At 42.7% G+C, this 26,009-nt stretch overlaps 1 protein-coding gene across 2 annotated transcripts in view; it reads left to right on the top strand.

Moving 5' to 3' along the window:
• ABCB11 (ATP binding cassette subfamily B member 11) overlaps window positions 1-26,009 on the top strand; it is a 110,243-nt gene that overhangs the window by 13,057 nt on the left and 71,177 nt on the right. For both annotated transcript variants that reach the window (XM_070731729.1, XM_070731730.1), the window contains exons 5-6: window positions 653-701; window positions 2,052-2,293. In XM_070731729.1, coding sequence (XP_070587830.1) covers window positions 653-701; window positions 2,052-2,293 — 291 coding nt within the window. The remainder of the gene's footprint in view (window positions 1-652; window positions 702-2,051; window positions 2,294-26,009) is intronic.

Here is a 26,009-nt window from a genome sequence, read left to right as displayed (position 1 = left end):
TATGCATGGTACAACAATAATACAACAAACACATGCTAGTATATAAAACTAAATATAACAATGTCAGTCTCAATTCAGGGAACTAGCCTGATCTTCAGGAGGAGGGCCATTTAACAGCATCAGGGCTGCAACAGAAAAACACTACCTCTGTCTAACCTTATGAGTCATGACATTTGTGACATTGTACTTTTTTATAAAGACACTGTTTGCGGGTCCTAAGATTTGAAGCAAAAAAGGAAGGAGCTTCTCCATCTCTTTGAAATACACTGCTCAAAAAAAATAAAGAGAACACTTAAACAACACAATATAACTCCAAGTAAATCAAACTTCTGTGAAATCAAACTGTCTACTTTGGAAGCAACACTGATTGACAATCAATTTCTCATGCTGTTGTGCAGTTCAACTTTGTACAGAACGAAGTATTCAATGAGAATATTTCATTCATTCAGATCTAGGATGTGTTCTTGGAGTGTTCCCTTTATTTTTTTGAACAGTATATTTTATCTGCTGGATTGAATTGAATGGGAGTCATCTGTGAGGCAAAACTGCTAGTAGGAAAACATTGTCTTCCATCTTGAAGAAGGTCCTGGCAAATCTACACGAAGGAGAAAAACCACATGTGTAATGCCTCATGTTTTTCCTTTTTTTGAAGGATACCAGACAAGAGAAAAGATGAGATTCGAATTGGATTCTTTCAGCTGGTAATAACATTCCTGGTTGTCATTATTATTTCTTGAGAGCAAGGCTCAGAAACATTTCTATCTAGTACCACCAGAACCTAGTCCAATCAAAATAAAAACAAAATTTCAGTTTTCCAAGAAAGCACTCTGTTTTTATTCTGAGGGTCATCTTGGTGGAGTTTGAAGCATCATGCTAGAAATTTGGGTTCTGAATCACCTTAGACAAAAAACTATCTGGGTGACGTTGGGCCAGTCAGGAGACGACGGCGTAAAACTGTTGAAAACATTTATTTATTTGTTTGTTTGTTTGTTTATTGCTTCACTTTTAAGTTGCATTACTGAAATAAATAAACTTTTGCACGATATTCTAATTTTTTGAGTTTCACCTGAATGTATGTTTGTGTATGGATGTATAGACATTCTGCACAGATTGTTAAGACTGTGCATCTAACCTGAGTTTCTGCATTATCAGTTTTGAACCATGGTATCAAATGAAGAGGTTGATAGAATAGAAGTGAAGCTCTTCACTTACTCAAACCTTAACATTTAAAGACTGAAACCAGACACAAACCAGTGACAGTAGTCCAACCTGGAAACTGGTTTTCAGAACCAACAGTGAAGCCCCAGTCATTTCACTACACAAAATCAAATCCCCTTTCTTCCCTAAACATTTTTACTGATACTCTTCATTTAGCATCTGTTTCCTTTAGCAACTCTTTATAATTACAACAGTGATGACAAAAATCAATCTTCACATTTACAATCTTTGCATGTCTATAAAGCAAAAGAATTCTGAAGATTATTATTATTATTATTATTATTATCATCATCATCATATTTATTTATTTGTTTGCTTGTTTATTTTATTTTTATGCCGCCCTTCTCCTTAGAGTCAGGGCTGCTTACAAGATTTTAGCAATAGCACTTTTTAACAGAGCCAGCCTATTGCCCCCACAATCTGGGTCCTCTTTTCACCCACTTCGGAAGGATGGAAGGCTGAGTCAACCTTGAGCCGGTGCTGAGATTTGAACCATTGACCTTCAGATCTACAGTCAGTTTCAGTGGCCTACAGTACAGCACTCTACCTGCTGCGCCACTCCGGCTCTCTTGTAAACCCAGTTGTGATTTCACTTAACAACAACCACTGGCCCCAGTTTGTAGTAACTAAAAGACGATTGTTTTTACAATTATCTGTGCTGGGGGAATTTAATTGGAAAGGTCCTCTGTTACAAATTGAAGTTGGGAGACAGGGACCTGTTACACCTGAAAGACGGCAATGCTCTATCATTAATAAAAATAATGGATTAGTAACATAAAAGCAAACAATGTGAAAACTACTGATGAACAAACATTGCCTCTTATTCCTTACAGTTCAGATTTGCTTCTTCGAGTGAGATACTGATGATGGTTTCAGGAGGTATTTGTGCCATTCTTCATGGAGTAGCTCAACCAGCCATGCTGATTGTTTTTGGGCTCATGACGGATACATTTATTCAATACGACATTGAAAAACAAGAGCTGAATGACCCAAACAAAGTGTGCATGAATAACACAATAGTTTGGATTAACGATTCCCATCATCAAAACGTCAGTAATGCATCAATAAGTTGTGGGTGAGTGAGTACAAAGTATTTCCAGTTATCTATTTTTATTTATTTTTATCATTTTATTTTATTTTATTTTATTTATTTGACAAGTATGTATTTGTAATAGATATGTAATAGATAGATGTAACATTGTTTATATACATAAGATGGGTAATGATAAGAGAGAACAATTAGATAGAGATGGTAGGCATGTTGGTGGGCTTATGCATGTCCCTTACTGGCCTCTTAGGAATCAGGTGAGGTCAACAGTACATAGTTTAAGGGTAAGCTTTTGGAGGTTTGGTGACGAAACCACAGAGTCCGGTGTTGAGTTCCAGGAATTAACCACTCTGTTGCTAAAGTCATATTTTCTACAGTCAAATTTGGGGAGGTTCACTTTAAGTTTCTATCTGTTGAGTGCTTGTGTATTGCTGTGGTTGTAACTGAAGTAATTGTTGACAGGTAGGATGTTGTAGCAGATAATTTTATGACTTATGCTTAGGTCGTGCCAAAGGCACCAAAGTTCTAAGCTTTCTAAGCTCAGGATTTCAAGTCTGGTTGTGTAAGGTATTCTGTTGCAAGTAGAGGAGTGAAGGATTCTTCTAGTAAAGTATCTCTGGACACTTCTTAATGTATTTATGTCCGATATGTGGTGTTGGTTTCAGACAGATGAGCTGTATTCAAGGATTGGTCTGGCAAATGTTTTGTATGCTCTGGTTAGTAGTGTGATATTACTGGAGAAGAAGCTGTGTAAGGTTAGATTAAAAACTCTTGAAGCCTTTTTGGCGATGTTGTTGCAGTGGGCTTTGTCACCTAGTTCATTTGATATAAGTATTCCAAGATCTTTGACAGAGTAAGGTTCATCTGTAGGGTCTTGTTTATTCAGCTTATTTTTGGTGTTCTGATTCTTTTTGCCAATGTGCAGGACAGAGCATTTTTTGGTTGAAATTTGGAGTTGCCAGATGTTTGACCATTCTGACACAGAGTCAAAATCTTTTTGCAGGGTAGCATTATTGTCAGTGGTGTTGAAGAGTTTTACATCATCGGTGAAAAGAACACATTGCTTGTAATGTGATTGCAAAGGTAATTTATGTAGAGTATAAAGAGTGTTGGTCCTAGTACGCTGTCTTGGTGTACACTGCTGTTAATAGGAACATTTTGACCACTTGTTGTCTGTTTGACAAGAACGCAGTTATCCAGTCATGTAGGGGTCCAGAGAGGCCATAGGATTTCAGTTTCAGAAGTAATTTATCATGAACTGAGCTGAAGGTTTTACAGAAGTCAATATAAATTGTATCTATTGTTTTACCCTGGTTAGGTTTTGAGGTCCATATGTTTTTGCAGTGTAGTAGTTGTAGATTGCAGGATAATTTTTTGTTGAAACTGAATTACTTGCTTGAAAGTAGGTTGTTAGTTTCTAGGTAGAGGGTAATGGATTGATTAATGATTGATTCCATGACTTTGCATGTATCGCAGCATAGAGAGATTGGTCTGTAGTTTTCTACTAGACTGGGATCTCCCTTTTTGAACATGGGGATGACTGTGGCTAGTGATCATAGGTTTGGTAGGAAACTGGTCCTATAGGATTTTTCAAAGATTATACTTAGTGGTTCAGCTATGGCTGTAGGAAGCTTTTTTGGGAAGTATGCACACAGTCCATCATATCCAATTGACAGAGAAGGTCTTAGGATGTGCAATGACTTTTCAATATTGTCTTCAGTGAAGTCTATTTGTGTTAAATCGTTGTGAGTATTTCTGGTACATCTAGGGAATTTTGGGGATGAGCCATTGCTGTTTATAAAGACTGAGCCAAATAATGTGTTGGCTAGCTTTGATTGTTTCAGCGTAGCATTCTTGGATCCTTTTAGTGGTGGAATGGTCTCAAATCTTTGAGTTTGTTATTTACGAAGTTGTAGAAGGCTTGGTTGGATTTTGTGCACAGAAGGTTTTTCTCTTGTTTGCTGTGATAGTTGGACCATTCCGTCTTTATTTGGTGGCATATATTTTTGTAGTGGTTTTTGAAGCTAGCTACATAGCCTGCTTTATTTTTTTGCCAGAGGGATTTTTTTTTGGGGGGGGGGGGTTGTAGCTTCCTTATTGATATGGGTAGTTTGTTTTTCTTGATTATGGTGGTTATTAGTGTAGTCTGATAGTTCTTTTGACTTTGAGCAAAAAGATGTTATAGAGATCAGCAGCAGCGTTACAGCCAGAGAACAGAGTTTGCAGTTGAGATTAGATTGAGGAAGTAAGGCGTACGCTTACCTAGTCTTGGTTGGTGGTGGGTGGGATGTTGTTTTATTGTTGTGGGATGGTGGGTTGGATGTTGTGGGATGATGTGAATGTTGTGGGATGGATTGCAGGTCTTTTATGCGGTTGGCATGGTAATCTATATATAAATTTGTTTCGCCTAGATCTAGTTGACTTTTGAGTTCTGCACTGAGTTCACAGGAGCAAATACACTATAATAGAAATATATCTAAGTTTGCTGTGTTTGGTATTGTTTTTGGCAATAGAGTTTATAGTGTAGATGAATTTCCATTTGCTGGACTCGTTTTTACAAACCACTCTGCAGAATTGGGGAGCCACCGAGCAGTCATTATTCTTGTGCATAGGGCCATCTCTAGAAGCTTCGATGATGTTGTTGAAGGTAATGGTTTGTGTATGATGACTGCTGATGATGCTGCATACTATGTTGATGTCAGGCTCATCATTTGCAAAACGTGGTTCTAGGTATGCCAGAAGTCATGATTCTAGGCATGCCAGTAGTTGTGCTTCTAATTTTGTTTCAATGGTTTGTTGGGTCTTTGTGGTTGCTTCTAAGGCATGGATCCTGTCAGACATAGCAAAGAAGTTCATCTTTAAAAGACACATGGAGCCTCTTGAGCTCTTTGGGGTTTTGGTTCAGTTCTTTGGGAGTTTATCTAGTGGGTTACCTAAATCAGCAAATGATTGGGCCTACTTTTGGCAGATCAGAATTGCCCCCACCCTCCTTGCCTTTCGTAAGCTCCTTAAAACCCACCTCTGTCGTCAGGTATGGGGGAACTGAGATAACTTCCCCAGGCCTATATTGTTTATGTATGGTATGTTGTGTGCATGTTTTTTAAATTATGGGTTTTTAGTTTTAATTATTAGATTTGTATTGTATATTGTTTTTCTATTACTGCTGTGAGCCGCCCCGAGTCTACAGAGAGGGGCGGCATACAAATTTAATAAATAAATAAATAAATAAATAAATAAATAAATAAATAAATAAATAAATAAATAAATGAATGAATGAATGAATGAATGAATGATTATTCAGTTAAATTGAGAGCCAGATTTGCAGCCTCTGTGGTTAGAGAAGTTGATGTATTAAAAATGAAAATGTCTGACCACATTCAACCTCATTTGGGTTTCAAACAGATCTTGACACTTCTCCAAAGATAGGAGATATTGCTACTTACTCTAGCATTGATAAGCGCTTGTGTTAATAATCTATAGCCAGCTACACTGGCGTTAAAACTTAGAACTATTGATTTTAACAGAGTTTTTCAAAACATTGTCATTGCACTTTTAAAAGAGTTAACAATTATCTTGAAATAAAGAGAAAAATCTGCATTGTTCTGTCACCTTTCTCCCCTCCCGCTATTATCTTGCAGAGAATTAAGATTAATAGATCTAGTGCATTAAGACTTTGGGGTGTGTCCTTTTAGGCTTCAACTTCTAAAGCCACAGTGTAGAAAATGATCACTCCAGAACCACTGGATCCGAGATCCCAAAACCGGAGTAAACGTGAGGTGCATTTTGTTATGCAAAACTTCAAAGGAATGACTTGATTCAGCCGGGTAATTGAACCATCACATCAAAGCAGTTTGCAAACTAAAGGGTGGCTTTGCAGATTTCTATGGTATCTGTGGCTGCCATAGATGCTACACATATAATAATTTCAATTCAATAGGTGGAGAAGCTGGAGAAAGGTTGACTAGTAGAATCTAAGTTTCTTCTGTATTTATGGAGATTCTCAGTCATTCGGGTCATGGTTGTCCCAAAAGTGTTTTTTAAAGAGGCAACTGGTTATTCTTTGAAGAACTTTTGCTTCTCATCCAAGAAGCTTCTTCTACTCTAGTGATGGAGAAACTTCTTGAATAAGAAGTCAAAGTCTTCAAAGAATAATTTTAAAAGTCCAGTTGCCTCTTGAACAAGCACCTTACTTATGTGTTGTCATACCCCCACGGGAGCCTTGAACCTGCAGAGGAAGAGGAGCCGGAGCTGGAGATCAAGGGACCAGCTTTAGTAGCTTCAGAGGAATATGGGAAGGAGCAGGCTGAAGTAGCCCACGACCCCTCAGGATTGGGACAGCTTGTTAGCAGGGAGGAATGGGGGCAAGATGACTGAGAGAGGGCAAGCAGTGGACGTTAGGAGCGACAGAGCTCAGGCAATCAGCAAGGATCACCCCCTCCTGATCTCTGACCCTGGAGAGAGGAGAAAAGGTGGGAACAGCACAGCAACTTGGGAGGAGAGCGCCCCACCCCTCTTCACAAGGCACACCTGGGGACTGAGATTTAAGGAGACATTGTGGGGAGGGGCATTTGTCAGGAACAAATACTGAATTGGTAGAGTTTGGTGTGCTGGTACATTTGGAGTTTGCAGGATTGCTTGCTTGCTTGCTTTCTTTTTATTTATTTATTTATTTGTTTGTTTGTTTATCTAATTTGTATGCCGCCCCTCTCCGTAAATTCGGGGTGGCTCACAACAGTAATAGAAAACAATATATAATACAAATCTAATAATTAAAACTAAAAACCCATAATTTAAAAACATGCACACAACATACCATACATAAACAGTATGGGTCTGGGGAAGTTATCTCAGTTCCCCCATGCCTGATGGCAGAGGTGGGTTTTAAGGAGTTTATGAAAGGCAAGGAGGATGAGGGCAGTTCTAATCTCAGGGGGGAGCTGGTTGCAGATGGTCGGGGCCGCCACAGAGAAGGCTCTTCCCCTGGGACCCGCCAAACGACATTGTTTAGTCGACAGGACCCGGAGAAGGCCAACTCTGTGGGACCTAATCGGTCGCTGGGATTCGTGCGGCAGAAGGCGGTCCCGGAGATATTCTGGTCCGATGCCATGAAGGGCTTTATAGGTCATAACCAACACTTTGAATTGTGACCAGAAATTGATCGGCAACCAATGCAGACTGCGGAGTGTTCGTGGACTCAGTGCCTTGTTCCTTACTTCATGGACTCTTTTGTTCCTTGTTTTTGACTCATTTCCCCGTTCCTTTGCTTTGCTGGGTTGCCATTTGTGTGTGTGTGTGTGTGTATGTGTGCTTTGCTCTCGGATTTGCCAAGAATGTAAGAGCAATTGAGGAATTTTGGAGAATTAAAGGGAAGTTTGAACTCTTAGCTGGCTGTGTGGCCTTTGTGCCTTGTCTCAGGTCATCACATGTATTATGATCACCACAAGCCTTCACTTTGCTTTCTCTTGCATTGATCAGATGTTAGAGTGGTCCTGCTTGTTCTGCCCACTTAGCTGCTGGCACTCTGCGTATGGGTTCAAGACTGATTAGTACATATTCTTTGAAATTCTTGCCAAAAATCAAAAGCCTGTCCTTTTTTACTGTGTTTGTTACAGATGCAAAAAATAAATGGATGGGGCTTAAGTGGTACCCAACGTTTTGGTTTTTTCATCCATTCCGTATAGATGCTTTTGTTCTTGTTCTTATTTTGAGTTTGGCAATTTCAGTCTTTGGGAAATGACTGAATAAATAGCAAAGCTAAAATTGAACAGGTTTGCCCTGGAATCTTTTATGGCAAATTTAAATGAAAACACATCCTTTTAAAAAAAATCTCTGATCTTCAGTCTGAACTGAATCAAGGTGATTTGCACTGAGTGATAGTAGTCAGGATGGGGTGTTGGGAGAAGACTGCTTCCCTCTCTGCAAGCATTGAAGAATGGAAAATCATTGGGTTGATTTGTTGCCTGAGATAGTGTTGTGGTTAGCTCTGGCTAACAGGTGGAATGTGCAGGTGGATGTGGGGGAAACATCCACATGCTGCAGGCCTGTTTTGCTCCCGATACAGGGAATAGGGGAGTTTGGCAGACAGCCCAGGAGGAGATCAATCATCTGTATCATACTTGGATTCTGAACAAGAATTAATGACAGATCCACGCATGCGTAGAGTGATGCATAGGAGGCAACAACTGAAGGATTATTACAAGAGAAAATGAGGCCACCTGTGGTTGGGTGGGGCTGCTGTAATTAGTGCTACAGATAAAAGTGCAACCTGGTGTTTTAGCCTCATGGCAGTTTATCTGATTGATTGTTTCGTCAAGATCATGGTTTTTGTGCTGTTCAAGATTGTGTGTGGACTCTCTGGACTTTAGAATTGGACTCAATTTCCCAGTTATTGGGTGAGCAATTGGATTGCATTTAACCTGTGCCTTATGTGTACCAGAAAATCCCTTTGACATTTAAAAAGGGAGCTGTTTCTGTTTTTCTGTTTATAAAAACTTTTGGGTTTTCCTTTTGTCGTGTGGTGTGTGTCTTCCTGGACTAATTACCCTGTAATTACGGGTGGTTGAAACACGCCGGCAGAACAGATAGTAGCTGAGAAAATGGCAAGAGGAGTTTGGGGAGAAAAAGGTTTTGATTTCTGTCTGTTTTCTGTTTTTTCTTCTATGGAGATGGTAGGGGTTGACTGTCACTCTTTCCTCAAAGGAAGCTTAGGATAGTAACAAAATGAAGGCTGGGACCAAAGATGATGATGATGATAATGATGATGATGATGATTATTATTATTATTTATTAGATTTGTATGCCGCCCCTCTCCGTAGACTCCCTCTTCCCCATTTTAAATTAGTCTAGTTGTTCCAGCTTTATGGAACAACTTTATCGTTTAAATGAGGGCTTGAAGATGTTTGTAAGATATTGTTAATATTTGTTAAATATTTTTGTCAATAGTAGTATGTCAAACTCTGCAGTTCGTTTTAATTTGCAAACGATGTGATTTTTAGGCTGTATAAACAAAGGGATAGAACCAAGATCACGTGAAGTGTTAATACCACTTTACCACTTGGAATAGTGCATTCAGTTTGGGTGGCCGCAATGTAAAAAGCAACTCTAGAAAGAGTGCAGAGAAGAGCAGCAAAGATGATTAGGGGACTGGAGGCTAAAACATATAAAGAATGATTGCTGGAATTGGGTATGTCTGCTTTGATGAAAAGAAGGAATAGGGGAGACATGATAGCAGTGTTCCAATACCTCAGGGGTTGCCACAAAAAGAAGGGAGTCAACCTATTCTCTAAAGCACCTGAAGGTAGGACAAGAAGCAATGGGTGGAAACTAATCAAGGAGAGAAGCAACTTAGAACTAAGAAGAAAATTCCACACAGTTAGAACAATTGATCAGTAGAACAGCTTGCGTCCAGAAGTTGTGAATGCTCCAACACTGGAAACTATTAAGAACATGTTGAACAACATTTTTTCTGAAGTGGTGTAGGGTTTCCTACCTAAGCAAGAGGTTGGACTAGAAGACTAATTCTGTTATTCTGTTTTCTGTTTAATAATTAGTTCCTATGGATATTTTTTTTCATCTTTTGGCAAATAAGGGTCCTTGATGATGTGACACAATCTTTTTGTGTGTACCTCACATAGATTACATTAGAATTTGCCCCTAAGGTAGACTTTTGTTTTGCTCTGAGAAAAAATCAGATGTGCTTAATATTTTCATCCTATTTAGAATAGAATAGAATAGAATTTTATTGGCCAAGTGTGATTGGACACACAAGGAATTTGTCTTGGTGCATATGCTCTCAGCGTACATAAAATAAAATATACATTTGTCAAGAATCATGTGATACAACAATGATTGTCATAGGGGTCAAATAAGCAATGAAGAAGCAATATTAATAAAAATCTTAGGATATACGCAACAAGTTACAGTCATACAGTCAACATGGGAGGAAATGGGTGATAGGAATGATGAGAAAAACTAGTAGAATAGAAGTGCAGATTTAGTAGAAAGTCTGACAGTTTTGAGGGAATTATTTGTTTAGTAGAGTGATGGCGTTCGGGAAAAAACTGTTCTTGTGTCTAGTTGTCTTGGTGTGCAGTACTCTGTAGCGATGTTTTGAGGGTAGGAGTTGAAACAATTTGTGTCCAGGATGCGAGGGGTCAGTAAATATTTTACCCGCCCTCTTTTTGACTCGTGCAGTATACAGGTCCTCAATGGAAGGCAGATTGGCAGCAATTGTTTTTTCTGCAATTCTGATTATCCTCTGAAGTCTGTGTCGGTCCTGTTGGGTTGCAGCACCAAACCAGACAGTTATAGAGGTGCAGATGACAGACTCAATGATTCCTCTGTAGAACTGAATCAGCAGCTCCTTGGGCAGTTTGAGCTTCCTGAGCTGGCGCAGAAAGAACATTCTTTGTTATGCTTTTTTGATGATGTTTTTGATGTTAGGTGACCATTTTAGGTCTTGAGATATGATAGAACCTAGAAATTTGAAGGTCTCTACTGTTGATACTGTGTTGTCTAGTATTGTGAGAGGTGGAAGGGTGGAAGGGTTTCTCTTAAAGTCTACCACCATTTCTACAGTTTTGAGTGTGTTCAGTTCTAGATTGTTCTGGTCACACCACAAGGATAGTTGTTCAACTTCCCGTCTGTATGTGGATTCATCATTGTCTCGACTGAGTCCGATCACTGTTGTATCATCTGCAAACTTCAGTAGTTTAACAGATGGATCGTATGAGATGCAGTCATTAGTGTATAGAGAGAAGAGAAGTGGTGAGAGTACACAGCCTTGGGGGGCACCTGTGCTAATTGTACATATATCTGATGTGATTTTTCCTAGCTTCACCTGCTGCTTCCTGTCTGTTAGGAAGCTTGTGATCCACTTACAAGTGTGTTCAGGTACCGCTAGCTGATTTAGTTTGGTTAAGAGAATGTCCGGTACAATGGTATTGAATGCTGAACTGAAGTCCACAAAGAGGACCCTGGCGTAGGTCATTGGAGATTCAAGATGTTGAAGGATGTAGTGTAGAGCCATATTAACAGCATCATCTGTTGATCTATTTGCTCGGTATGCAAATTGCAGGGGGTCTAACAGTGGATCCGTGATGAATGAATGAATGAATAAATAAACAAGCGAACAAACAAACAAATAAATCTGCTCTGTTGCGCAAATAAGAATAGAATAGAATAGAATAGAATTTTTATTGGCCAAGTGTGATTGGACACACAAGGAATTTGTCTTGGTGCATATGCTCTCAACGTACATAAAATAAAATATACATTTGTCAAGAATCATGTGATACAACACTTAATGATTGTCATAGGGGTGAAAGGAATGATGAGAAAAACTAGTAGAATAGAAGTGCAGATTTAGTAGAAAGTAAAATTTCAACTCATTCTCATAGATTTAATCAGAATGAGGTTTGGTTAAACTCTCCGGTGTGCATATGCTCATTTGCATACCCAGGAGGAAAAGGTTACTGGGAAGGTACCTTGGTTCTTCTTGCCTGGGGGAGGAGGGGAAAAAAGGACTGGGAAACTTTCAAGGTGGAATTTTTAAAGGAAATTCTCTCCCCCCCCCAACATGTCTCTTATAGGCATAGAAAGGAAAATGTCTCGTGCTCTATAGCAATAATCCTTAGACCTAGAAACCACTTCAAAGTGTTTTACAGCCTTTTCTAAGTGATTTACAGAGTCAGCATTTTTCCCCCAATAATCTGGGTCCTCAGTTTACCCACTTCTGAAAGATGGGAGTCTGAGTCAACCTTGAGCCCCATCAGGATCGAACTGCCCAACTGCTGGCAGTCGGCAGAATTAGCCTGCAGTACTGCATTCTACGATTGACCTCTCCAGGTTCCTAAGAGGTCAGTAAGGGGTGAGCATAAGTGCACTAGCGTGCCTTCCATCCCCTGTCCAATTATCCCTCCTATATCTTATATATCTTCTCTTCCATTCATATATCTTTTCCTCTATTCTTCATTAAAATACTTTATTCTCATATTTCTTCTTCTATCCTTTCTTTAATATTTACTACTACATGTTTTTAATCTCTTTAACTTTCATTTTGTATTGGACAAAACAAACAAACAAACAAACAAACAAACAAACAAATAAATAAAAGACAGACTTGGAGGAATTTAAGTGGAAAAAGAGGTCCATGCCATAAGCTAATTCCCAAGAATTTTAGCCGTTCGATCTTCAAGGACTTGTGATTGACTTCCATCCTTCCAAGGTGGATAAAATGAGGACCCAGATTGTTGGGAGAAAATGCTGACTCTATAAACTGCTTAGAGAGGGCTGGAAAGAGGTATATAAAGTCTAAGTACTATTGATATTTGCTGCTCCAGTTGAAGAAATAAGGGCCAACAGCTAACATTATTATGATCAGGCCCCTGCGTTTGTTTCATTCTTTTTGTGATGTTGTCTGAACACCATCTTTATCTAACAAAAAGCGAAGCAGCTGAAGCCATTTTGATGCTCTTCCATGCGATTGGTTTATACAGTACTCTTGAATCACAAACTCAAATAGATGTATTTGCTGTATTTTGCTTTTGGTTCTCCAATTGAACCTGATGATATTTGCATAGGCTAATGAGATTTGGGGCAAACTGTTATGCTCTACTTCCTCTGAATGCAAAGGACCATCCTGTTGCACCCCTTACAGAAGTTGCTAGAAGTCAATGCCAGAGTTGTCTGAAAGAAGACCTGGAAGAATCAAAGTGGATTCAGAAGAGAAGAACCTGTTCCTTCCATTACGTTTGAATACAAAGCCTACTCTGCTTTTAGTATAGGTCAGGGGTGTCAAACTCAAGGCCCACGGGCCGCATCCAGTCCAGAGGGTGCTTAGATCTATCCTGTGGGGCCACCCTGGAAACAGCAAAGGACTGGTGCATGGTGCCCCCCCCCCCGCTCCATTTTTGCTGGCAGAGAGCTAGCAAAACAAACTAAAATCAAAGCAAAACAAAACAAAAAGAGAAATGTTTCCCCTTTTGCATTGGAGTATCCAAGAAGGGACAGGGAAGGAGAAAGGGAAAGAGAAAAGACAAAAAAAAGAAGAAGGAGGAGGAAAGATGAGAAGAGAGCAAGGAAGGAAAAAGAAGGAAAGAGTGGATGGTAGAAGAAAGGAGAATGAAGAGGGAAGAGGGAAGAGGGAAGGAAAAAAGAAAAGAAGGAAGGAAGGAAGTTATAATGAGAGAGAGGGAGAGTCTGTGGGAAGTTCTACCTTAGCACTTGGCCACCGCAAGTGCCCCCTACATGAGTGATGTTGAGCTGGTCATGCCCCCTGGCTATCCCCCCTCCAAGGTCAAACACAATCTTGATACAGCACTCAATGAAATCAAGTTTGACACCCCTGGTATAAGTAGGTGAGAAGATGCTTGATTCACTGTAGCCTGAAAAAGTGGTTAGGCAAGGATGAACAGGGGGCTTCAGGGTTAAATGGTTTTTTTTAAACTATCTGTGTGGCATTTTTGAGCAGTGGGAGGATTTGCTTTAACTGTTCTAGAGTTGGTTTAAATTTAAGCTTTTTTTCTTCGAAGGACTAACTTTATCTCTTTAAAATCATTGATGCATTAATATGCTGTGATTAACATTATGATAAGTTGCTTAGTCTTATTTGGAATGAGGGCGTGTGAGTTGCAAGAGGGCAAGCCTAAGCAATTGATTGTGAAAAGAAGATCAATGATGTTACACAAGGTTCTGGAAGTTTGTTTGGCTATGTCAGTAAGAGGGCATGGCTCAATTAGGTCAAGCCTCACCAATTAGTTGTATTCCTTGTGGAAATAAGGACACATGACTATTATAAGAACAAGCTTTTGGGTTGTCCTGCTTCTGTGCAGGCTGGCCAAACCAGGTAGAGAGTAGCCATTGGGTCACTGACCTTCACACTTGTCTATCCCAAGTATGTGGAGACAGATTCTGGTGGACTGAGCAGATGAAACCTACTAGAATAGGACAACAGTCAGGAAGATGATCTCTGCAAGTGACGTGGTACACTAAGAGCACGGCAAGACACGAAAGAGGCATTGATGGGCAGCACCCAGTGCATCAGGTGCTTCGTCCTAGTAGGAAATTCTGGGATGCGTGTGCAGCTGTGCACCCCCAATGTAATGCTCCCATGTAAGATTTGACTATAGCAAGTGACATTTTGTGTGAGGACACTTGCGCGACTGAGATTTTGGGCAGGATTTTTTGCTTCTGCACATGTGAAAATTGCCAAAATCTCACTCGTGGGTCCTCTCATGAGATTTCACTTGCTGTGCAAAATTTTGCACTGATGGGGACCTCAGAGGTCACACTGGTAGTGCTGAAGACGAGCAGCCCTTCACTGGAAAGAGGCCCTGGTCAACCACTGCTTCCAGCCTATCTCCAACTGTCTCGACTCTTGTCCTGCTATTGGAACAAGATGGAATTTGGGAAGAGAAGGTGAGGTTGACTCGGCAAACCTCTCCCTCACTTTAATCCAATTCATGTGCAAATCTTGACATCCCCCCAACTTAGATGTCAAGATCCTCTTAGAACAAGGAGACATGGCTAATGTAAGAATAAGCTCTTTGGTTGTCTTGCTTCTGGAAATAAAGACTGTGACTTAATTTCCAAGAACCTGAAGCAACAGTAGGCCTATTGATAGTGTTATTCATTCCAATGTAAGAGGACGTTGAAAGGAAATTATTAAAAGTTAGGTGTCTGTTTGACATTGAGATAGCTGTCCAGAATATAGACAGATTCAATTTGTCATGGGGAGAAGCCAGTAAAAGGTGGGATCTAGATCTAGCCAGGCTGTTTTTTGGGGAGAAATATTTATTTATTTATTTATTTATTTATTTATTTATTTGTTTGTTTGTTTGTTTGCTTGCTTGCTTGCTTGCTTGCTTGCTTGCTTGCTTGCTTGCTTGCTTGCTTGCTTGCTTGCTTGCTTGCTTATTCATTCATTCATTCATTCATTCATTTATTTATTGGACTTGTATGCTGCCCCTCTCTGCAGGGATAATCCCAATGCATCCGTATAGTAACAGTGATAGCACTTTTATATTTATTTACCACTCCATAATACTTTACTGCACATTCTGGGTACTTTATAGAGTCTGCATATTGCCCCACAACAATCTAGGTCCTCATTTTACCGATCTCAGAAGGATGGAAGGCTGAGTCAGTCTTGAGCCGGTCAGAATCAAACTGCTGACAGTGAGCAGAATTTGCCTGCAATACTGCCTTCTAACCACTGTGCCATTATGGCTCCTTATGGGAGAAGCGTAGGAGCAATAGCTTGGAATGTTGCCAGTTCATTGATTTTTAGCCTCTTCTGGCCATGTGACCTACAGAGAATCATCTATTAAGTGGGGGGACTTACTCAATTTACTTTTAGTTAAATATCAAAGCCACTCAAACAAAATTGGTTAGCCCTTGACTTTTGAATTATATACTCAACAGGGAGACATTTCTTCTTCAGTTTGAGTTAAACCTAATTTGATTTGCATTGGGCTATCAAGACAGGGTTTGGGCAGAAGAATATGATCTTTGTCTTCCTCTCTATGCAAATGATCAGATTCTTTTAGCTGCCTGTAGAACCTCCTGTGGCCCAAGAAAATGGGGTGGAAAAGAAACAAGAGGGAGCTTTGGTGGAAAAAATTGAGCTCCCACACCCAGCTCTTCCAGAAGTATAGTAGTTACCATAATCCAGTGCTTCTCAAATAGTGGGCGGACATGGAGTGATGCCAAGGGGCGTGTGACCCCGGGGAATGGGCATTTTTGTCACAGGGAGTAGGATGTGCGTCCTACCTCACACTTGTACAGGTACCTCTGTCGCATTCCTCGGCAATTTGTCCAGGGCAGCCCATTCTAAAAGAAAATGTCTCATGAGTTCAATCAAACTTCTTGAACTCGTAAGACATTTTTTTTCAGAAAGGGCTGCCCTGGGCACAACACAACATGTCCAGTCAATGAAGCAGTGGAAGTGATGTGCCGGTGCCTGGAGGCTGGATGGAGCATGAATGGGTGTCAACAAACTCAAACTCAACCCAGACAAGACGGAGTGGCTGTGGGCCTTGCCTCCAAAGGACAATTCCATCTGTCCATCCATTACCCTGGGGGGGAAACTATTGACCTCCTCAGAGAGGGTTCACAACTTGGGCGTCCTCCTCGATCCACAGCTGACATTGGAACATCATCTTTCAGCTGTGGCAAGGAGAGCGTTTGCCCAGGTCTGCCTGGTACACCAGTTGCGGCCCTACCTGGACCGGGAGTCATTGCTCACAGTCACTTGTGCCCTCATCACCTCGAGGTTCGATTACTGCAATGCTCTCTACATGGGGCTACCCTTGAAAAGTGTTCTGAAACTTCAGATCGTGCAGAACGCGGCTGCGAGAGCCATTGTGGGGCTCCCTAGATTCGCCCACGTTTCTGCAACACTCCGTGGCCTGCACTGGCTGCCGATCGGTTTCCGGTCACAATTCAAAGTGTTGGTAATGACCTTTAAAGCCCTACGTGGCATTGGACCAGAATACATCCGGAACCGCCTTCTACCGCATGAATCCCAGTGGCCGATAAGGTCCCACAGAGTTGGCCTTCTCTGGGTCCCGTCGACCAAACAATTTATTATTATTTATTTATTATTTGGATTTGTATGCCGCCCCTCTCCGAAGACTCGTTTGGTGGGCCTCAGGGGAAGAGCCTTTTCTGTGGTGGCCCCGGCCCTCTGGAATCAACTCTCCCCAGAGATTAGAATGGCCCCCACCCTCCTTGTCTTTCGCAAATTACTCAAATTACTCAAGACCCACCTTTATCACCAGGCTTTATCCCCCAGGCTTTTATATTTTATGTTTGGTATGTATGTGTTGTATGGTTTTAAATTGTTGGGGTTTTAGATATGTTTTATTTTAATATTAGATTTGTCTCACTGTTATATTGTTTTTGTATTACTGTTGTGAGCCACCCTGAGTCTTTGGAGAGGGGCGGCATACAAATCTAATAAATAATAATAATAAAATAATAACACCGAGGTACAAGTGTCAGGTAGGATGCGCATCTCGCGGTGGGGTGCAACTTGGGGGTGGCAGGTCAGGCAGGCTGGGCCACGAGAGCACATTGGAAGAGAGTTGGGGGGTACGAAATGTTTACTTCTTCCTAAGGGGGGCGTAACAGAAAATAATTGAGAATCACTGTTGTAATGAGAAAGACTCTCTAGGACAGTGATGGCGAACATATGGCATGGGTGCCACAGGTGGCACGCGGAGCCATATCTGATGAAAGGCGAACCGTTACCCTAGTGCAGCTCCAACGTGCATGTGTGTGCCAGCCAGCTGATTTGTGGCTCATACAGAGGCTCTTTGGAGGAGTTTTTGGCTTCTAGAGAGTCTCCGGGGGGAATAGAGGAGGGCGTTTTTACCCTCCCCAGCTCCAGGGAAGCCTTTGGAACTTGGGGAGGGCGAAATATGAGCCTACTAAGCCCACCTGAAGTTGCAAAAAAGGCAACTTCTGGCCTCCAGAGGGCCTCTGGAGGGTAGGGGAAGCTGTTTTCGCCCTCCCCAGGCATTGAATCATAAGTGTGAGCACTTGTGCATGTGCAATAGTGCGCGCCTACACTCTTTCGGCTCCCGAGAAAAAAAAGGGTTGCCATCACTGCCCTAGGACTATGAGGAGAGGGACATTTTGAAAAAAAATGTATAAATGATTGGTCTGTTCTTAAAAAAACTCTGGAATATGCTGACCTTCCACTATTCGGTGGAAGAAGGTTGAAGAGTAGCAACAATTGTCTCAATAGTGTTTTTCCAAAAGGCAACTGGACTTTCTTGGCAACAATTGTTTAAACAGTTCTTGGAACAGCAAACTGTGACTAAATACAGTACTAGGCAGGTCACGCCTTCCCTTTTGAATAATATGCCATAGGTCAAGCAGTTAATGTTTATTTTATTCTTACACCAAAATCTGCTTTATTCCTTTGAGAGATAATAGGGCAGAGTTCTTATTAAATCAGACAGCAGAAACAGAGGCTGAGTGCCTCTCCTCTAACAATTCCTCTGCTACCCTGCTGTGCTGGCTCTTTTTGATGCCATTGGCCCAGCCTCTATATGCCAGTTGCCCCTTCGGCCAACCACTAGCCTGCCAAGCTCTGCTCTGTCTTGATACAGGGCTCTCAGTTCTCTCAACCATGTGCCCTTTTCTTTCTAGCTATCATCTACCTTTCCTGTTGCACTCCTGCTCCCTATTGGCACTATCTTTGAACCCTGAACCAAATATACCTTTTCCTTTATGCCCTAAGTTGGCACAGTTTTTGAACTCCATCATGGGATATTTTTCCTCCGTGTTAGATCTCTACCAAAATGGTACCCACTTTGGCACACTGTCATAATTCTGAGAGGCTAGCATTTGTGGCAGGCAACCCAGCTCTGGTTACAGAGGGAGAAAACCCTCTCCAAGGGCATCCCTTTAAATCACGGAAACAGAACAGATCCAGATGTGATTGAGGTTCTATCCCTTCATACGTCGGACCAGAATACATCAGACCAGAATATCTCTGGGACTGCCTTCTGCCACACGAATCCCAGTGACTGGTTAGGTCCCACAGAGTTGGCCTTCTCCGGGTCCCGTTGACTAAACAATGTTGTTTGGCGGGACCCAGGGGAAGAGCCTTCTCTGTGGCGGCCCCACCCCTCTGGAACCAGCTCCCCCCGGAGATTAGAATTGCCCCCACCTTCCTTGCCTTTGGTAAACTCCTTAAAACCCACCTCTGCCGTCAGACATCTCCCCCGGCCCCGGGCCTATATAGTTTATGCATGGTATGTTTGTGTGTATGTTTTGCTTTTTAATAAGGGTTTTTTAGTGACTTTTAATTATTAGATTTGTTATACATTGTTTTATTATAGTTGTTGTGAGCCTCCCCGAGTCTGCGGAGGGGGCGGCTTCAAATCTAATTATTATTATTATTATTATTATTATTATTATTATTATTATTATTAATAATAATAATAATACGTATCTGTGGCCCTGATGCATGTATATAGCATGTAGTTTTCTGTGTATGATATGATTGTATGTATGTTTTTTATATATTGGGTGTAATAATCCGAGACTTCGTATAGAACAGGCCTTTATTGTAGGAACACATGCCAAAGCAGGCAGGCACAGACTTAAAAGGTTACAGAACAAACATAGCTCTTTATACCCAGAGCAGGCTGAGGAACTAACCAATACACATAAAGTATCTTTTCCCGCTTACACTGTTACTGTGTCTGCGCGTCCAATCAGCACCTTGGATAGGGCACCAATTGCTGCGCCTTCCAGCCGGCCGGTTGTCAAGCAGACACTTCACTCCTTTCCCCTTGGTTGGAGCACACATAGTCATTTAAATAGGCGGGCTTTTTACAAATCCTGCCGGAGCGCCTGGGCTCCACGGCAACCTCTGGCAATAACTCCGGAAGTGATTCGCTCTGCCTTGGGCCAGGGCTGGACAATGCTTCAGGGTGGGATTCCTCTCGGGTTAAATTTCCAGAGTCACTAGCACGTACTGGTGCATTTAACAAGTCCCTTTCCAGCACCCTGTGCCCGAACTCTGTAACTTCTCGAGCCCCTGCCCTGTCCAAACGGATTTGATCCAGATGTCTCTTCCAAATTCTACCATCCCCTAATACCGTCTCAAATGAACGAGGCCCTAATTCCCTGCTCACGGTAGCCCGTTCCCAATTCTGACCACCTGAGTATGAACGGACATACACAAAATCACCTACCTCTATCCTCCTGCTCGGCGGTTCTGGCCACTGTGCGGCTTGAGCATACAATGGGTGCAGCCTGTCTAGTGTAATCCTGAGTTTCCTTCCCATTAATAACTCTGCCGGGGTCTTCCCGGTTGCTACACAAGGTGTTGAGTGCTGAGCTAGTAACATCTCTGCTATCCTCTGATGCCACAACCCATGTGGCATCCTCTTAAGGGCATCTTTGGCCGAGCGAACCATACGTTCAGCCTGCCCATTACTGGCCGGATGCCAAGGCGATGCCAACGCATGCCTGATGCCCACAGCCGCTAAAAATGATTCAAACGCCACGGAAGTGAACTGTGGCCCATTGTCAGAGACTATAAGGTCAGGAAACCCGTGTGAGGCAAATAACGATTCCAAAACTTCAATGATGGCCTGAGACTGGGTAGACCTCATGCGGATCACCTCTAACCACTTAGAGTGGACATCTACCACAATCAGGAAATTCTGCCCCATAAAGGGACCTGCCAGATCAATGTGCACCCGCACCCAAGGCCCTGCAGGAGGTTCCCAACATAACGGCTCCGAGCGGGGGGGAAAAGACCGACTCTCCTGGCACACCCGACAAGCCGCCACTTGCTGCTCAATCTCCCTATCCATGCCCGGCCACCAGACGTAATCACAGGCTAGTCCCTTCATGCGGACTATGCCCGGGTGCCCCTTGTGCAAAAGGGATAAGACTCTACCCCGCAGCTTGGGGGGAATCACCACCCTGCTTCCCCTAAGCAAGCAATCCTTTTCTATAGAAAACTCGTTCCGACAGCGAAAATAATGGGCAAACGCCTCCCCCGGGGCGGAAGCAGGCCACCCTCGGAGCACCCACTGTTTAACTCTCGCAGATATCTGATCTCTACCCATTTCCCTAGCCACCTCAGGGGCCGCCAACAATAATGGTTCCTCCCCTATGGCCATGACCGTACAGGCTGGAGCCGGGTCAGCGAGAATATCCGAGAGGGGACATCTACTCAAGGCATCTGCATGCGCTATGTGGCGCCCCGGTCTATAGGTTAAGGAATAATTGTAATTAGCCAAAAAAATTATCCAACGAGAAATCCGCGGAGACAAAACTATTGGGCTCTGCTGATTTCCCGCTAGCAGCCCCAATAAAGGCTGGTGGTCAGTGACCAACTCAAAGTACCGTCCATAGAGGTAATCATGGAACCGGCGGACTCCCGCTATCAAGGCTAAAGCTTCCTTATCGATGTGGCCATAATTCCTCTCCGCCTTGGCTAAGATGCGAGAAAAAAATGTCAACGGAGCCTCTTTCCTGTCGGGTAGCTTATGGCTTAACACTGCCCCCACGCCGTACTGGGACGCATCACATGTCAAGACCAAAGGCAAAGCAGGTGAGTACTGGGCTAACACGCTATTAGAGGTAAGTATCTCTTTAACTGCCCCAAAAGTCAACTCCTCACGCCTGCCCCAATGCCACACAGCTTCTTTATCCAATAATCGGTGCAATGGCTCTGCAACCAACGCCTTGTGAGGCAAAAACACAGCGTAAAAATTCAACAGCCCCAGAAATGCCTGAAGCTCAGGCTTTGACTGCGGTCTCGGTGCCTCTTTAATAGCCCTCGTTTTCTCTGCTGTAGGGTGAATTCCCTCAGCATCTATGGTAAATCCCAGAAATTTCACCCTCGGAACTCCATACACACACTTTTTTGATTTTAATTTTAACCCTGCGTCCCTGAACTTAGATAAAACCTGCCTGGTTCTTAGCTCTAACTCTTCGACCGTACTACCTGAAACCAACACGTCGTCAAAGTAGGGCACCGTTCCCCCTATTCCATACAGTAACCTCTCCATGAGCCCTTGGAATATTCCAGGGGCAATTGATACCCCGAATTGCAACCGCTTGCATTTAAACACCCCCTGGTGAGTGATAATTGATTGCGCTTCTGCCGTCTGGGGGTCCACAGGGAGCTGTTGGTACGCCTGTGTGAGGTCAAGTTTGGCGAATACCTTGCCATTTCCCAAGGAGTGAAGTAGCTGCTGCACCACAGGCAGTGGGTACGAATGATGGGCCAATGCCTTATTAACAGAGCACTTATAATCCCCACACAAACGAATGCCCCCATCCCCTTTAACGGCAATCACCACAGGGGTTTCCCACTTGGCTTGATCAACAGGTTCTAAAACCCCTTGAGCTATTAACCGATCCAGCTCTTCATCCACCTTAGGTCTCAGGGGAATGGGCACTCGGCGGGGTTTCAGATGCACCGCCGGCACTTGGGGGTCCAAACTGAAGGAAATTGGCGAGCCCGTATAACAACCCAGCCTTTCATCAAAAACAGAGGGAAATTCTTTGGCCCAACGGTCAAACCCTGCATTCCCCTTAACTGCATTGACCCCCACCACTGAAAGACCTAAGGACTTAAACCAATCAAGGCCAAGCAAGTTGGAGAAGGGCCCATCGACCACAATTAAGGGTAACCTCCCAACAAATGTTTTAAAACGGACAGCAAATTTGCCCTCCCCCACGACAGGAATTGGAGTTCCCTGATAGTCCCTCAAGTTCAAATGACACGGGTGAAGGCGAGACTTCTTCAGAGTTGGAAAACAGTGCTTCACCGTGGACCAGGAGACGAGAGAATGAGCGGATCCGGTGTCCACCTGCATGGAGCAGACAGCCTGGCCCAGGACAACTTCAACCGAAATCTTGTCCGCTGAGGTGGATGTCTCACGAACGTAAGTGGGAGTTGGACGAGGAACGCTGTAAATGGCATTGCAGTCTTCCCTGCGCGAATACGACGATCTCCTCTGCCAACGCGAGCCTGAGTTAGGGAAGTCTTTCTGATCCCTCGCAGACGGCGGCGGGGATTTGCGGGACCGGCAGACTTTAGCAATATGTCCACTCGCCCCACAGCGCCAGCAGGCTGCGCCCCGAAATGAACAATTGGCTCTGAGATGGCTTCCCCCGCAACCTCTGCAAGGTGACAGCGGGGGACGGAGGCGGCCAGCAGGCTGCTCGCGGCTGTGACCCACCGCCAGCCGGCAAACCTCCTCCTCGCCTGGCACCGCCGGCCCCTCCAGTTCAGTAGAAGTGCTGGACTTGTCCAGAATAGGAACACTCGGCAGCGTGATATTAACTGAGCTGTCCATGGCCGCCACAGATTGGGTTGACAGCCCTCGCTTCGGACAACGCTGTTTGGAAAGACAAGTCTTTTATGGCCAGCAACCGCCGCTTAAGACGGCCATCTCTAATCCCAAAAACCAACCTGTCTAGGAGGTAATCATTCAGATTGTCAAATTCGCAGTAAAGAGCTGCCCTGCGAAGAGCCGCCACAAAGTCGTTAATTGTCTCTCCCTCCGCTTGATTTCTCTGGTAAAATTTATAGTGGCGGGCACAACGGGAGGGGGCTGGAGCATAGTGGTCTTGTAGTGTTTTAAGGAACTCCTCCCAAGGGACATTGTTAATCGAGATCGGGGCAAACAAAGCCCGGGCGGTCTCAAACATTTCAGTCCCGCAGAAACCGAGGAAATAAGATCTCTTCCGATCACCGGAGATCTCCGTGGATCCATTTGTGATTTTTAAAAAAATCAAATCTGGCCACATACGAGTCCCATGTCTCCCCTTGTGGATCAAAGGGGGCAAAAGATAAGTGGGTAGACATCGTGGTAAGTAATAATTACCCTCAACAGTAGGAATCCTCGTCGCCAAATGTAATAATACGAGACTTCGTATAGAACAGGCCTTTATTGTAGGAACACATGCCAAAGCAGGCAGGCACAGACTTAAAAGGTTACAGAACAAACATAGCTCTTTATACCCAAAGCAGGCTGAGGAACTAACCAATACACATAAAGTATCTTTTCCCGCTTACACTGTTACTGTGTCTGCGCGTCCAATCAGCACCTTGGATAGGGCACCAATTGCTGCGGCTTCCAGCTGGCCGGTTGTCAAGCAGACGCGTCATTGGGGTTTCTTGTTTTTTAGACTTTTTAAATGTATTATTGTTATTTTAGAGTCTAACTATTTTAGAGTCTATACTATTATATATTGTTTTTATCATTGCTGTAAGCCGCCCCGAGTCTACGGAGCGGGGCGGCATACAAATCTAATAAATAATAATAATAATAATAATAATAATAATAATAATAATAATAATAGCAGGGTGGGGTTTTGACTGCCCATTTGCTGCGGCCATCTTGGGCCTCCTAGGAACTTCCTGGTTTTGCTATTTTACCACAACACACTAATAATAAAGTGCTGGCTAGATTATGTTGCCAATGGCACCGTGTGCTCTCTTGGGGCATATTTCATTTTTAAGCTCTGCAGGATGGGGAGAGGTCGAACCGAACTTTCTTTCTGGGGAGAATATAGCTGCCCAACTAACACTGGCAGTTGATGTTTCAAACACTCCCTGCATTTAAAATGTGAAAGGCAGGACTTAAAGAATGGTTCTTTCTCTATTTAGTTTTTTAAAAATTTATTCATTTCCCATCTTTATTGTTTTTTATGAATAAATCAAGATAGGGAACATACTTAAATATTCTTTTCTCCTGCTATTTTTACCACAACAAGAACCTTGTAAGTTGAGTTGGGTTGAGAGTGAGTGACTGGTCCAAGGTCACCCAGTTATTATAATACTAATACTAATACTAATATGTACTAACACTAACACTAACACTACTACTACTACTACTACTACTACTACTAATAATAATAATAATAATAATAATTTATTAGACTTGTATGCTGCCCCTCCCTCTCTGGAGACTGGGGGCAGCTCACAACAACAATAACACAGCTTTCTTGCCTTAAGGCAGGACCAGAACTCACAGTTTCCTGGCTTCTAACTTGGTGCCTCTACCAGTAGATCAAACTGGCTTTCTGATATTGTATCTTGCTGGGCTCCCAGCTCTGCTTTCTTTGCCATGTACCACGTTGGCAGCTATGTAGATCACCTTGGCATCCCTGAAAAAACTCAGTGATGAAGAGCAGCAAAACTTCAGCACCCTTTAAAGCAGATGTCTCCAACCTTGGCAACTTTAAGAATTGTGGACTTCAACTCCCAGAATTCCTCAGAATTGAAGACCACAATTCTTAAAGTTGCTAAGGTTGGAGACTCTGGCCTTAAAGTACACCCATGGCTGTTTTCCTGAGTCTGCTTAGAAGCTGCTCAGCCTGGCAGTCCATCAAAGCCTATGAGGGGAGGGGGTAGCAGGAGGTGGCAGGCTTTCCAACCCAGTACACCAACCTCTTGGTGTGTCTCCCTCCCTCCCTCCCTCTCCCCTCTCTCCCTCTCTCCCTCCATCTCTCTCTCCCTTCCCCTCCCTCTCTCTTTGTGACTATAAATTGGAGTTGTCCCTCTTTGTGGAGGGGGGTTATAGCTAGATAATGGGGAAGCTGCTTATTTCTCCTTTCTTTCGAAACCAAGATGGTACTTTCAGAAAAATAAATAAATGATGGTGATAAAACCATTGAATGTAGCTGGTTGAAATTTGTCAGGGTTGATGTCTATTAAAGAAACTTTAATGTCTGCTATTTTCAGCCTCTTCTACCAAAAAAACAAAACAAAAACAAACACAAACAAACAAAGCAATTGCAGTTACTTTGAATTTTCTCCCAATAGCCTATGGACAAACTCTTGATGAGTCTCTCTTCCATATGCAAATGAGCAATCTGTTCCAGAGGTGGAAGGGAAATGCTACACTCACTGTAGCCTAAAATGATGTCAGAAGAAACTGACAGAAATTGAGTTGTCTTTTTCCACTTCAGCACACAGCATTACATGGTCAGCAATAGGATAATAATAAGATTTAGAATACATATAGTCAAATTTGTGTTTGTTAGTATTTGGTGAACTAAATCTTATAAATATGGTTTATTATGTGTGTGTGTGTAGGGGGGATAACTAAGATTGTACTAGATGCAGGTTAGTTTTATTTCTTTTGTAAATACTGTAAGAACAGCTTTATTTCTTCTGTTAGATTAGATCCCCTCAAATTTGTTTTACTCCCTGAGAACATGAACTCACGGTTTCACATTAGAGTAGGTC

The sequence above is a fragment of the Erythrolamprus reginae genome, chromosome 1, assembly GCF_031021105.1.
Source record: "Erythrolamprus reginae isolate rEryReg1 chromosome 1, rEryReg1.hap1, whole genome shotgun sequence".
Taxonomy (NCBI): Eukaryota; Metazoa; Chordata; class Lepidosauria; order Squamata; family Dipsadidae; genus Erythrolamprus; species Erythrolamprus reginae.
Note: the sequence above shows the minus strand (reverse complement) of the source record. Positions and strands in the feature narration are given on the sequence as shown.